Source organism: Halictus rubicundus, chromosome 13 (assembly GCF_050948215.1).
Source record: "Halictus rubicundus isolate RS-2024b chromosome 13, iyHalRubi1_principal, whole genome shotgun sequence".
Classification (NCBI taxonomy): Eukaryota; Metazoa; Arthropoda; class Insecta; order Hymenoptera; family Halictidae; genus Halictus; species Halictus rubicundus.
The window spans coordinates 4,681,054-4,695,588 of NC_135161.1; the positions used below are offsets into that span (position 1 = coordinate 4,681,054).

Sequence of the window (14,535 nt, forward strand, 5' to 3'; positions counted from 1 at the left end):
TGCAATAAATTAACAATCTTAGGTTACACAAATATATTGAACCTACATAAAACATAACAATTCGCATTCAAGGGACAGGGAAAAACGGAAATGGGATGAAGATTCTCATCACAGATGTGTCATGGAATGATATTTTTTCTATGTGATGCATTTGTGAATGAAATTTAAAAAAGTAAATACTGTGTTGGGGGGGGGGGGGTCAGAGATAGATCCATTTATAGCGTTTGCCACTATAAGACCAATAATGATGACACCACCCTTCGAAGCCAATGCGCGTGGAAGGCCGGAACAGTCCCGCCCACCATGATGGGGTGCGTGCGGGGCCTCTCGCCGGTGGTTACACGTCCCTCATTAAATAGAGGGACACAAGAAATTCATTACAAGGATTTCTAAACATTTTGCATCATACAATCTTTTGACTAAGACTGTATTTGGATCGAAAAGGAGTAATGCGTGATTCGTCCTAGGGCCCCCGCTGGTAGACTCATCGGGTGAGGCTATCTAGCGAGCCCTGCCTCAGACGCTGGGATGTGAGAATACGGTTGAGAATGATATATATAAGAATCGGTGACTGATAAGGTAGTAGCGGGAATGATGTTTGACTATTTGCCCATCTGCTGGCGATCGTAGGAGGTAGCCGCCGTCACAGAATAAATATAACATGATATTTAAAAAGTTTGGTGTCATTATTTAATTTATTGAACGAAAGTATTAATAGTATCCAATCATTTTTAATGTAAAATATGTACGTGACATTAAATTTTGATCATGTTGCTTGTATCAAACATTAATCTCTGCATTTTTATATTTTACTGGATCCGTATGAAAAATAAAATGTATCTACATGAATTATAAACAACAGAAATTAAATACATTGAATCCCTTAATAATTTTAATAAATTATAAATCAACTCTTTGCGGTCGAGTATTATTTCAAGTGTATTTCTTGCTGTGTCGAATATATTTTTTGTATAAAACGAGATTGTGTGCTAAAAAGTTGAGTAAAAATATTAAGTAAAAGATATTGTGTTGAATGAAATTATTTGATTATTTTAGAGAATGATAATATGGTTTATTTTTTGTTTTTGACTGCGCTGCATATATATAGTGTTCAGTATACTGACACTGAATACTGGGAAGTGAAACAATAACGGTTAATATAATTTGTGGTGTGTGCTGACTTGCAAATGTTTGTTAGTATTACTACAATTTAAAATTCATGAACAGTTGTACAGAAAATACATTTATGTATTAATACTGACATACGTAACGAAAATATTTTTGCCGCCATAGAGGCGACATTCGACCCAATAAGAGTATGATGCCGTTTACTAGTCTATATACATGTAAAATAGAAAAATAGGGATTAATATTTGATACAGGTAACATGATAAAAATTGAATGTCGCATATATACTTCACATAAAAAATGATCGAATACTATTAATACGGTAGGTAGGGAAGAGTACTCAGAAAAAAAGGGGAAAGGGAGCGGCCAAGGGTTTGCACTTTTTAGTAAGCAATTTTAAAGTAACTACAGGTTTAAAGATTTGTAGTTGCAAGAATAAAATCGGTATAAATTCGTTTTATTTTAAAACATTACAAATTTAAACAATGCAAATATAAACTAAAACTGGTCCAAATCCTGTGTACAATGCAAAATGTTTAGAAATCCTTGTAATGGATTATTAAAACTTCTTGGACCTGTACTTAATATGATTGGAGGGACGTAAACTTGGCGAGAATGGCCATGGAGGTCCCATCATAGAAGGGTGTCTATTTCCTAGCAGAACTTGCCCGCGCATTGGCATTAAAGGTCCCATCATTATTGGTCTGGGCGGGAAGTGCTGAAATATAATAAATTAGTATTCTGTCTAATAAACTGGAAACTGTTCGTCATCACTAATATACGTACATTATAATAAATAGGAACAGGAATTTGTCCTATATGATGTGGCGGAAGAACTCTTTGTACCCTGGATCTATTTCCGCCCCTATTATTTCGAGAGCGTTCTCTAGACCTCTCTCGATATTCTTGATAAGACCTCTCATGCCAAAACAGTATTTATTTATTAAATTTAATTCACAAATGCATCACACAGAAAATATTCCATGACACACCTGTGATGGGAATCTCTATCCCATTTTCGTTCTTCCCTTTCCCTCGAACGTGAATGGTCACGACTTCTTCTGTGTCGCTCTTCCTCAGCAATGTATGACTCAGTACGTCGTCTCTCCTTCCCTATGGAACTATCTTCATACTCCTTACTTCTGTTCCTGCTACGATACCTTTCCCTAAACAAATAAAATAATAATTCAGTGGAACTCAATTCATTCATTCGTTCAAAAATTGATTGCATATCATATCAATATTAAAATTGTCAAACCATATCTTATCTTATAACTAAATAAAATGTCTAGTAACAGTTAGTCGACAATAATCGTAACAACTTTGCTTTCTCATAAGGAAACATTGCCAATACAGGCACAAACCTGGAACGACGAGACAATGAACGTCGAGGATTACGACTTCGGTTTCTGATTGGACTCAAAGACACTGAGCGCCTTTTAAATGTTTTCGACTTGCCATCTAAAAATTAAAAATTATACACTTGTAATATGGAAATCACAATCCAATACAAATGAAATATAAAACATGTAATTTTTAATTCTTCAATACCTAAAGTGTCATTATTTATAGTTACAACAGTACGATGTTCTTCAACCTCTTCTGTTTCGGTGATTACTCCTTTGATTTCTTTCCTCTCAAATATTGGTTTCGATCCTTCTCCTATAGTAACATAAATTTTTGATGAAGAAAATAATTTCAATATATATGAAATAAGCAGTTAAGCAATACTGGCAGCTGTGACAGACCTTGAAGACATCAAAATTGCTATTCAGAGAAATTGACCATCTTTGAAAAATTGTAAGCCATCCGTATAAACGTTCCATCTTATTATTGCAAATTGAGAAAGTAAATCATTATTTGCTAATGTTCATCACAATGAACAAATTATATATTAGTACAATTACATTATAATTTACATTTAATTTCAAGTAATTCTTACATGAACGTTATAAAAACATCTGAACTGATTAAGTTAGTGTTTATAAATTATATTTTTTGTTTAATTGTTTTCAAAACTATTTCTCAAAATTAATACAATATCTGTAGATAGATGTCCAATAGCTTACAACTTTCTTCAGTGCCAGAATCAATATATTAATCAATAAACGTATACAAGTATAAATTAATAAACGTTAATGTTCTCTTCAATTCTAAATTTACATTATTATACTTGAATAAGAATATCAACTTATACCAACATTTTCTTTATACAAACTATATTAAGTACTTTTTCTATTTACATCGATTTTACTTTGCAAACTAGTCATAAAGTTCAATAATTTTTTTAAATTCTTAAATTTTTTAACATTTATCCAATAAAAAGCCACGTAGAAAATTATTATTAATATTTTTTTTCCAAATAAAAAACAAATTTTAAAAAATGAAATTAATTGTCTCTGCTACATCCTCCGGTTAAACCTTCCAAGATGACTTATATCTTCAAGGATGATTAAGAAATCTTCCGTACTGATCGTTTATAAATTTCAATTTTCATTATAAATAGTAAAACCAACATCCTTTCTCTGAATTAATTGAATGCTGCAGAAACCACCAAATTATATACCTGTTTTTGTTTCATTTTAATAGTAAATGTAAATAGATTAAAGAGACTAAGCCTAAAATATTATACAAAAGTGTAATAGATCACTTTTTAGTATAATATTGTATCTTTAATTCATACATATTTATATAAAAAAAGTAGGTATTCACTTCTGCCTTTTCAGTTGAAGAAACTTCAACAATGTAAAAAATCTTCATAGTAGATCTTCAAGTTGTTGCCATTGTAGCAAATGAAATATTTTTAAAAAGACAAGAGCACTATACATTATATATCATGCACACATTCCCACACCAGAACATCCATAGGATACACAAAACTTGAATGTATAGATTTATGGAATCTATACTATTCTTTGAAAAATTGACTTTTATCAACAAAACCTGTGTTGTTAATACAGCTGAAGCATAATTCTGTGTGCAAAACCATAATTAAAAGTGTACACACAAAGACAAGCAAAGGATATGCGAAGCAAAGCATTAAACACTCTAAATAAAAAATATTGTGCTTACATATTGCACATTAGGTGATCGCGACAGTGATCCAACGTTGTATTCCAAATTTGCTACATCCTGGATAAATTAAAACCAGTTATTAACTTTGCAAATTAAAAGCACCCTTGTATAAGTTCTTGAATATTATGGACGACACATTATAATATTGAAATCCATAATCTTCAGAGTTGTAAAAGTTGTCGGACAGAATTCTCCCATCTTCAAATGATGCTGATCATGATGTAACCATGTTGAAATATTTATCTGTAGCTCAATAAGATATTGGAAGAAATAATCTGAGCAGATTAAAAATTAGAAAGTAATACACGAATAACAACGAACTTAATTTTTACGAGAGAAAGGAGATATCCTTCACACATTTCAATTTGCCAATTGTGACTTGTAGGAAGTCATAGAAATATTCATTTTCAGCGACAATGTTATTTTCCATTTCGTATGCTTCTTCATTGAATAACTAAAAAAGTTGTTAAACAGTTTCAGTGTGGAAACAATAATTTACCCGCTCTTCTTTTGACTAATACATCTTCAGGATTGATAATATGCCGCTGAAGATCTGAGTCAGTTGATTTTCCAGGAATATTTCTACGAATATCTACTTTAATTCTGCGTAGTTCAGCTGCACTAATCTTTGTGCCTTCGGGTCCTTTAAATAACGGTACTGTTTCATCAGCAAATTCCAGTCTGAAACACAAGAAACAAATTTTTATAAAGCATTCTATATTTTACAGTGCATCTCTTTTATACAATATCAATTTCATTAACTAAGATTTCCTAGACTACATTATATAACCTTACATGCATAGAATAGATTTTAGACTCTTGTTTTATTGTGTTGTTATTAAAAGAAAATAAAGTAGTTTTGCATTCTTAATCTATAATAGATTTTCATGAAGTTTTATTTACCTTTCAGAAAGAATTGGAGTGTTTGTTGTGCTAGAAGTACAAGGTCTTCTAGGTCGACTTCGTGGAGATTTACTTCGGCTCTTACTTCGATTTGGAGGTTTCGGAGGCAGCAAACCTAGTTCACGGGCACGTTGCATTTCATATTCGTAAATCTTCTTTTGTTTTAACCTCTCATGCTGCCGTTGTCGTTCTTGTTCCAGCTTCCATTCTCGCCTCCGTAGCATCTTCTCAGTAGCATCGTTTCGGGACGATGAATTTAGTTTCATTTCTGCAACAGATAGTAAAAGAAGAATTATAAATGAAAACGATGAAAATTCTTTATAAATTGATTGATTCTCAACCACTTTTTAAGGTTATGTACGAATAATGTTTGGATGCAACGACATTGTAAATGCAGAAAAAATTACCTGATGGCATCGAAAAATTATGTTAAATAAGTACAATAAGATAAATGAAAAAATTTGCATGTAAATATGCAGATATTGAAAAATGAAAATAATTTAATCTTGCGACAAAATGAACGGCACACAACACAAATAACAGAATAGATGAATTTCTCAAATTGCAAAGCTCTCAATCTCATTGCTACCTGATGCTACCCTCTCTTTTAGCAGAGAGGATAGGAGAGTGCTCACTGGTGCTCACGCCCGGGTTTTCGGCGTTCTGTAGAGTTATTGGTACACGAACACCACCCGTGGAGAATGTTCGAAGCCTCGCGGAGGGCGAACGAGGCACGTAGCCTACTCTACGTATTTTTTGAGGTTAAGGAGCCACGTGGTAGAATATACGCGAATATACGCGAATATACTCACTCGCGTTTACGGTTCGACTTGAACCAGAGAGCACGATTTATTCAATGTCCAAGGGGATCTCGGAAGATACAAAAAGACTATGTAGAGATCAGATATTGAACGCGTCCGATCACGACGATAGATAACGATCAAAAGAGATCGAGTTTCCATTCTCTCGAGCGAAGTTCGCGTGGCGGAACTGAGAAGGGAAACTCGAGTGATCGGCGCGGTCTAGGAGAATGGCGACGGTGGCGCCATCCACCCTACACACTCCCCCCGAGTGTGTGTGCACACAGACACGATAATTCCGGTCTGTTACATGAGGGATGTTTTAATGTTTGTACATGATTGCGCAGGTGGCTTAAATTCTAATATGTACAATCGGTGCACAACTACACTACAATACATTTTGCCTTAAACCTATATACGCAAGATATTTACAACTTAAAGCTATAGCTTTATTATAATATGTCAGTAATGATTAGACTGCATATATATTTATGGAAAATAAAAATTGTCAGCATCAATTGCAAGATACAAGAGCCACATAGACATTTGAATTTATTCTCATAGCTGAAAATAGTTCAACGGTGTTATCATTGTTTTCATATTCCATCTATTCCCTTTTCACGCAATATTTCAAAATGTAATGGAACTGCATCCAATTGGCCCAGCCGTCTTCGCTCATTTCACACAGACTACATGTGTCCAAGCATAGAACACGTATCCAGAGAGGATATCTTCTCTACTCTGAGCAGCATACACGGAACAAAAGTTTTGTCTGTTTGTCTCTGGCTGCGACAAGGGCAGCACCATCGCAGCTACGAATTGTCAGCCAATCAATGCACTGCAATTTTTACGCGTACCTCGTCTACTGAGAATTCTGTGGTCTGAAATGCTGTCAGTACGAGAGGCAGGACTGTGTTTTGTTCCACGGTGTCGCCGCAACAATGAATGCAGCACATTATCAGCCTTGCTTATTCACGATTTCGATGATTCGCGGATGTGTTTGTGACCAACATTACGGAGCATCAATTCTATAAGCGAGAGCAATTGTTGCCGTGATTTTTTGAAATATTACTTTCCTTAATTTATTTTAATATTTATTATAGAATTTTATAATTTCGTCGAGACGCTTCCGAAAGTAGTAAAACAAAAGTACAGTAAGTTACAGTACCTATTACTATCGACGGATCGTTTTGGTGAACTCGAAATATTTTCTGAGCTACTTTGTACATGCATATAACCAAGTCTACATCTTTCTTTTGTTTACTAAGCCCCTCGGTGGAGAGCGAGAAGACAAAAGTATCGTGACAATTAGAGTTCGATGCGATTTGGAAATAATTGGAAATAATTCACGATGAGCAAAAAACGTACTCGACAACCAGACGCAAATGAAGAGCTCATCGAAAGATCAAGCGATTCTTGTGACGAATCCAGTTCTACAGGTTAGAAAATCTTTTTATTAATAATGAATAGATATTTTTACGAAAATTACAATTGTTAGTAGGATAAACGTAGAGAAATATACTCTGATCAATTGAACGATATGTATTTAGTTATCCTATAATTAATTTGTAATTTCCTTCAACACTGCACCATGTGACTGGATTTAATTTCCATTGCATAAAGAAACTTTTAAAAACGAAATTTATAACACGTTCATAATATTTGATATTTTTTATTTCACTGTACCTACTGAAACTGTTAAGGAACATAGATTTGAAAAACATAATTAAAACTTAAATTTTGAGAATATTAACGAGAAATAAATTTTATTTGCCCAGGTAATTTCTTAAATTTATATTTTTATAGGTAATAAATGTCCACACATTGCAAAAGCAGTGAACTTCAACAAAGTTAAGAAGTACATCAATAAAGTGGGAAGCAGTGTGGAATGTTCAGATTGTAAAAAAAATAAAAGTAATAGTTTACAAACAAATGAGGAGGTATTTCTATAGTAAATAAAATAAAAACACTGTTTTGATGTTAGTACATTGTATTCAAGAATATCAATGATTTTAGGCCTCCACAGAAAGTTCTACAATATTTGTTTGCTTACTGTGCGGTCATCAAGGTTGTAAAAAAGAAGAATGCGAACATGCTATGGAACATTACAAGAAACCGCATAGCGATTGTCATTATATAGCTGTTAACACTCATTCTTGGGATGTTTGGTGTTACGAATGTAATGCAAAAGTTACTATTAGTCATAGGTATCTATAAAAAGAAACATGTACATTAGTAAGCATATTTGTCCATGGTATTACATATGTAGAAAAATTGTGTAGTTCCTGCAGTTGCTAGAATGCATTTTACTTGTGTACGGCTAGACTATACGATCAATATTTTTAGGAATAAACTCCAAGAGACAGTGGAGTTTGTTAAACGGGCTGCCACAGTGAATCGTGTCTCACCGCAAACTAACACAGCATTGTGCCAGTTCCAGAAAGAGGCTGTAGACACAGATGTACAGAAAGAAAAAGTTTCACATGATAATCTTCCTAAAGTTGGAGTATGTTCATGTTTTAATACTAACTTTGATGTGTATTTTGGAGATAGGTAATCATTTTATATTGTACCAGGGGTTAATGAATTTGGGAAACACCTGTTTCTTCAACGCAGTTCTACAATGTTTAGCGCAGACGCCATTTTTAGTGAAAGTACTCAGTGATCTAAATCTTCCTGGACAAAAGTTTGTTCTACCAGGAGGAAAGCATAAAGTCGCTGATAGCTCGGAGGAAGTCAATTTAGTAAGTTACAATAAAAACCAAATGTTATCGATCTATGTTAAAAAAAATTAGAAAAAAACGGTAAGTAAATAATTGTTAAATTGTTTCAGCCTCCCATAGAGGGTACCTTAGAAAGTTGGGGTAATTTTACCTCGGTTTTATACACGACGCTAGTTGAAATGCAAAATTCGGATGGGCAAAAATGTTATCGCCCGTCGGAATTGTTGAATTCATTCAAAAAGAAGACGATGCAGTGTATGGATGGAGGTCAGCATGACTCGCATGAACTTCTCAGGCATCTTTTAGAGCTAGTTAGGAACGAGGACGTCAGGGTGAGAGTTTTTTTTTCTCTTTGAAAACCGTACAAAGTCGACGAATGAATTCGACATTTTCTGTCTCCGATAAATTTCTATGTGTAAGTAAAACTGTGCTTCCTGTAACATTTAGAGATATCAGCTAGTAATTCTAAAGCAAATCGGTTTAAATCAAAAAACGAACCCCGAGGTAGTAGAAAAGAGTCTGAAGTCCCGTATAAAATTCTACGGGAATCAGGCGAGCGCGAGATTACTTGGACCGGAACCAGTTTTTCGTGGAGTTTTGGTATCTACGTTGGAATGTCTCGACTGTCATCATTCTTCGCAGAGTACAGAGCCTTTCCTAGATCTAAGCTTGTCGGTAATGGCAGACAAACCGCAACCACGAATTGTAAAGTATGAGGCCTTTTTTCGAACATCAATTACATATAAATTAATCACATCGAATTCATAGAAACGAACCAGCTCTTTCCTTCATCTTGTATTAAATGTGCTTACTGTACTGTAATAGATAATACAATAATATATTTTGTTATTTAAGAAGGAAGAACAGCGCTTACGAAGACACCTTCGATATCCTGGAGAATAATATCTCGCGTACACCTTCGAAGCACCAATTATTAAAGAAGGAAAAGAAAGCCCGAAAAAATCGAAGAAGTAAAATACAAGAACCTCGCGACTATAGCAACGATACACCTAACAAGAGCAACATTATCGAAGAAAATAACGGCAGCATAATTGAATCAGGTATCTCATGTACTATTACTATGCTCTATTTTATCGCGTAATATTTTTTAATTTTATTTCATTGGAAAACTAATTTCTTTTTACAGAGGAAAGCGACGCGGATGTAGAAGACAACGTAGAAATCGAAGCATTTTTCCCAGAAATCGTTGAATCTGGCTATAGCTCGGAGAAACAGTCCACTTTAGCTAGTCCCGCTTCTCCGGCGACTGATCCATCGAAAGCCGACGAAATAATGAACAAAACGGCACTAGATAATTATTTACAGTTCAGACCGATAAACAATATTCCTCCGGTTCAAGAATTCTTTAATACAAACTCATCGCATAGGTATGTTGATAATTGTGCTAAAGTACAATTCAGTCCGATAAAAAATCTTTCTCCAATCGAAGACTTCTATAATAGAAATTCGTCGCATAGGTATGTTAATCGCGAAGAAGAGAAGCAAAGAAAACCATTGTTTCCGCTTCGGTACTTGTTTTTAATTCGGTGATTCTTCATTTGTTTCTCCAGTCTACATCCGACAGATATTACTATAAAAGATCTATCGCAGACAAAAGTTCTAAATAGATTAAACAACTCCGACAGCCCAATAAACGAGACCGGAATCCAGACTGGATTTTCTTTATCTACTTCTTTAACGGTGAACCCGGATTTAACCAGTCCAAAAGAACCAGCTGTTAACTTGAGCTCAGCCACGTCGAAAGAAAGTTCCTGTAGTCCCATTCTCGCTTTCAAAACTAGTGAAAACGCTATAGAAAATATTGAAAGACCCGCATCTAGATTAAATTTAGTGGAATCTGTTTCTCATAACGAACAGGAGGATGCTGCGTACAATCAACGGTATGGTCCTTTCTTCGTTCAAAAATTTTCAAAGCAGACTTTCCGTTAAGAAAAATCACAAGACGCGATTAATTTGTTTTTAAACGACAACAGAGGAAGAAGAAATGCAGTGGAATACTCGAACGAGGTCTGTAATGGTGTCAACGGAATTTCTTATGGAATTTCGAAAATGGGTCTTGGTAATCAAGCGTCACCTATCAGATATACAACCAAGGAAGGAGAGTGTTCGATACAGTCCTGTTTAAATCAATTTACCGCTTTAGAATTAATGGATGGCAGCAATAAAGTTAGCTGCGAAGCTTGCACAGCGAGAGAGAGAAAGGTATTGCAATGTCATCTACAATTCGAATAATTCCAACATAGTTTTCGAATACTTTTCTGTGGGATAGTTTTCAGTAGATATACATATGTTTTTGTATATTTTATCTTCTAACGAGACTGTTGGAACACGTACTCGTAGATAAAATGCATCGATCGTGTAATTTAAAGTATCCAAGCGAGGGTATTGTATTGTTTCAGGTGAAAGAAAACTGCAAAATGATATGCACACCAAGTACGAAGCAATACTTGATATCTCGAGTACCTGCAGTTTTGATACTTCATTTGAAACGATTCCAAGCACAACGAATAGATTTTCGAAAAGTAACGAGGCACGTCTCGTTTCCAATACTGCTCGATCTATCACCCATTTGTAAGAATCATAAAAAACCGAAAATGTATTCACTGTACGGAGTCGTTGAACACAGTGGAACTATCCATGGTGGGCATTACGTTGCTTACGTGAAGGTAATTTCTCAATTTTTAAATAATAAGACAGCATAACATTATCAATAGGCTGCGGATTTTTATGCAAAATAAAAATTGTTTGCATTGACTGTAAGAGACCGGAGCCAAATAAACATACAACCTTGCTTCCTCTAGAAATTTTCTGGACTTGGAAATAATATACTGACATCCTCAAATTTTTGTAATTTCATCACTGTTTTAAATTTTACCTATCCAATTTTGTTATAAATGCATAAAATCTGAAGTCTAATTGCATTATCTAAATACGTTAAAATATCTACAGTAACGTTAGTTATACATTATATCCATGTTCATTACAAGTTAGGTCAACTGTATATAACGCTTGAAAACTATTATAATATTGACCTCTAGTTCCATGTACATGTAGATGTACTTACATTATTAGTAAATGAAAGTTGTGACGCTTCACAGTTGACGAATATATTATTTTTGCAGTCACGTTCACCATTGACATCGGATGATCCTCGATGGTCCTTCTTGCCATCGAAGGATGCACAAGAGACTGAAGAAAGCTCATCTTCTCAGAGTTCAGATTCTGAGGGTGAAGAAGCAGCAGCTGCGAGTCACCAAACCACGGTGGAACCTCCTCCAGGAAAATGGTATTACGTTTCCGATTCTAGGTACGTATCTCTAAAATATTTTCTCTATTGAATTTATTGTTCTGAATACTTTCAAGAGTACCAATCACGCGAACACAGTGGATAGGAAAATGATTACTCACATATACAAGGTGATTCACCCAACGTTTGCACCTAAAATATCTTTGTTGTTTTTAAATATACGTCAAATGTCTTAAAGACCAGGTGAATGGTTCAGTGAGGCTCACACGATACCATAAAGATAGTTGTTTTTGTTACCTTTTTTTTTCTCTTAAATTTCAAGGTCACCTTCATTTTTTTAAACGGGACCACCCCTTTTTAAACACCTATAATGATCGTCCCTTTCAGTAGGAATTCAGTGACTATAATTACGAACATTTATGAAATACAGGTATTCTGCTCTTTGGTATTTTAAATCTTATACGTTTCCTCTGCCTGTGACCTTGAATAACCTTGAGTAATTATAGTCACTGAATTCCTAATGAAAGGAACCATCATTGTAAGTGTTTAAGAGGGGGTGGTCCGATTAAAAAACAGAGGTGACCTTGTGATCTCTAAGAAACAAATATTTTTATGGCACCGTGTGAAGCCCATTGAGCCATTCAATTTTGACCTTAGGACATTTGACGTATCTTTAAAAACAACAAAGATATTTGAGGTGCAAACGTTACGTGACACATCCTGTATATACAATATAAACAAAATTTCTATGTTTCTTCAGTAATTGCTTTAACATTGATAATTCTGTTGAACGATTAATGGTAATAATAACAATAATAATAATAATAATCTCGTCTTACAAATATGCTGTGAAATTCTTAATGACAGTGTGCATCTGCAACAATATTTCGAGTCACTTACATTCATCAGATAAATTAAGACGATTTTTGATAGAATGCTATATCCTGTTCTGGGCACGAACAGTCGAAAACTTATAAAAATTTCTCTTATAGAGTAACGGAAGTCGACGAAACAACCGTACTGCGAAGTCAAGCTTACCTTCTCTTTTACGAAAGAATACTTTGAATTTTCTTCCATAGAAACTACCTGGAATACCGAGCGTGCAAAATTATAATTTTAGAACAAAGTAAAAGATCTCAAGCTAACAACAGAACACCTCGATTATTTGAACTAATTTCGAGTAACGCCATGATTTCGAAACAATCGTTCTTAATGCAATATATTATCGTGATTGAATATATAATATATAGTATGCCTTTTTATCAATTAAAACTACAACACAGATCGGTTCTCATTATACATGTCTAAGAGTGTTTTAATTACTTTAACATCTCCATTATCTTGAATTATAACGAACAAAGTTTGTTTGTAGTTTTAAAAAAGAAATAATATATAATATATATTACAGTTTCCAATTTTGGCTGCCTTATTTTTTTTTAAGGGAGTTACATTAAAAACAAATAAATAGATATCGAAAGAAATGGAGACGTTAACGTTGTTGAAGTAAAATAAACAAACTGTATTAAAGACTACAATGTTACTGTATTAACACACATTTTTATTTCCTATTTTTAAAAAACTATTACGGTCTCTATTACATGATTTTACTACTTGAATGTATTTGTTTTACACGATATTTGGAATATTAGTAGAGATAACGATTGTCGGTGATGTTGAATGACGGTTTTACTTTGATACTTATGTGCTGTAAAATGATGTTGCTTCAAATAAAAGTGACTACAGATTCAAAGTGGCATAAAAATACAACGCTTCAATGAGATTATGAATACGAACTTCACTCGTTGTAAAAATAATGCAGTTTTAAAAGCTATAAGATTTAAATACCGCTCGTGATTAGAACGATATCGAAAAGTTTCTGCTTTAGCAGGGGTCTGAAATGAATTTCTCCCATAATCATTGCGATCGATAGAGTTTTATTCGATTTGTCCAGCATCATAATGGAGTTTACATTCGGTTACATAATACAAAATTTTTCTATAAATACTGTTCGATTAATCGAAACTGCTTTTGTACTTTGAACGATTTTGTATAAATATATATTGTAATGTAACACGCAAACGCGGAGATAAATCGAAATACACGTAAACAGTGAAAGTAACAGCGATTGTTATTCTAACACGTAATTAACAAGCATTGGCTGTTGAGATTTTTAATCGAAATTTGTAAGATATTCTCAGTTGCTAGACTGAAACTTTCATTTCACTAAGGTCGCATTTGAATTAAAAAAAAAACTATTTATAACGAACAGATACCAGAATGTTCTAACATTTACATGTTCTAATTGCATTTACAGTAATAAATTATCTTGAAGTACAAAACACTTGGGTTTTATCTTTGTTTCTGAAGGTGTTATTCAGAAAAAGAAAAGCCTCGCAACATTTAATTCATTTTTATCCTTCTATTTACAGATTAAAAGATATAATACAAAGCTGTTTGGTATATTTAACGACCAAGAACACAGTTAAGAGTTCATTATCATTGCCTTCCAAATTTTTTTTCGATTTATATACAGAATCTACATATATATGTAGATATATTTAGAAAGAAACACAGAAAGTCATTTTGATTTTTACGTAGAGGTAAAAAATTTCGTCAAATAGTATATACCATATCTACA

General features: G+C 33.8%; 2 protein-coding genes and 1 long non-coding RNA gene across 9 annotated transcripts in view; 2 read left to right on the plus strand and 1 right to left on the minus strand.

The window, feature by feature from the left end:
* Window positions 1–1,157: 1,157 nt before the first annotated feature.
* On the plus strand, window positions 1,158–1,675 carry LOC143360137 (uncharacterized). Its single transcript, XR_013083215.1, has 2 exons — window positions 1,158–1,382; window positions 1,516–1,675. It is a non-coding gene; the product is annotated as an uncharacterized LOC143360137 (long non-coding RNA).
* Window positions 1,570–14,535, minus strand: part of LOC143360130 (uncharacterized) — a 131,218-nt gene continuing 118,252 nt past the window's right edge. Inside the window, exons 1-8 of one of the 3 annotated variants that reach the window (XM_076798693.1) lie at window positions 5,696–6,034; window positions 5,107–5,374; window positions 4,703–4,884; window positions 2,680–2,790; window positions 2,493–2,589; window positions 2,121–2,294; window positions 1,915–2,044; window positions 1,570–1,846 (exon numbers count right to left, since the gene is read on the minus strand). In XM_076798693.1, the coding sequence (XP_076654808.1) occupies window positions 1,688–1,846; window positions 1,915–2,044; window positions 2,121–2,294; window positions 2,493–2,589; window positions 2,680–2,790; window positions 4,703–4,884; window positions 5,107–5,372 (1,119 nt within the window). In that variant the 5' untranslated portion in view covers window positions 5,373–5,374; window positions 5,696–6,034 and the 3' untranslated portion in view covers window positions 1,570–1,687. Of the gene's footprint in view, window positions 1,847–1,914; window positions 2,045–2,120; window positions 2,295–2,492; window positions 2,590–2,679; window positions 2,791–4,702; window positions 4,885–5,106; window positions 5,375–5,513; window positions 6,035–14,535 lie in introns of those variants that run through there. The other 2 variants (XM_076798692.1, XM_076798694.1) reach the window with 2 other exon arrangements.
* Usp16-45 (ubiquitin specific protease 16/45) lies at window positions 6,794–14,016 on the plus strand. 5 transcript variants are annotated; one of them, XM_076799566.1, is made up of 15 exons: window positions 6,794–7,060; window positions 7,175–7,345; window positions 7,713–7,846; window positions 7,923–8,113; window positions 8,253–8,412; window positions 8,483–8,650; window positions 8,740–8,961; window positions 9,077–9,339; window positions 9,488–9,690; window positions 9,777–10,107; window positions 10,201–10,530; window positions 10,624–10,852; window positions 11,050–11,316; window positions 11,773–11,957; window positions 12,890–14,016. In XM_076799566.1, exons 2-15 carry the CDS (start codon window positions 7,258–7,260, stop codon window positions 12,960–12,962), a joined length of 2,844 nt encoding a protein of 947 aa, XP_076655681.1. In that variant the 5' UTR covers window positions 6,794–7,060; window positions 7,175–7,257; the 3' UTR covers window positions 12,963–14,016. The 5 variants fall into 5 exon arrangements, with proteins under 5 accessions (XP_076655681.1, XP_076655679.1, XP_076655682.1 ...); XM_076799564.1 differs by having other exon boundaries at window positions 6,795–7,060; window positions 9,485–9,690; XM_076799567.1 differs by having other exon boundaries at window positions 6,795–7,060; window positions 9,485–9,690; window positions 9,777–10,017.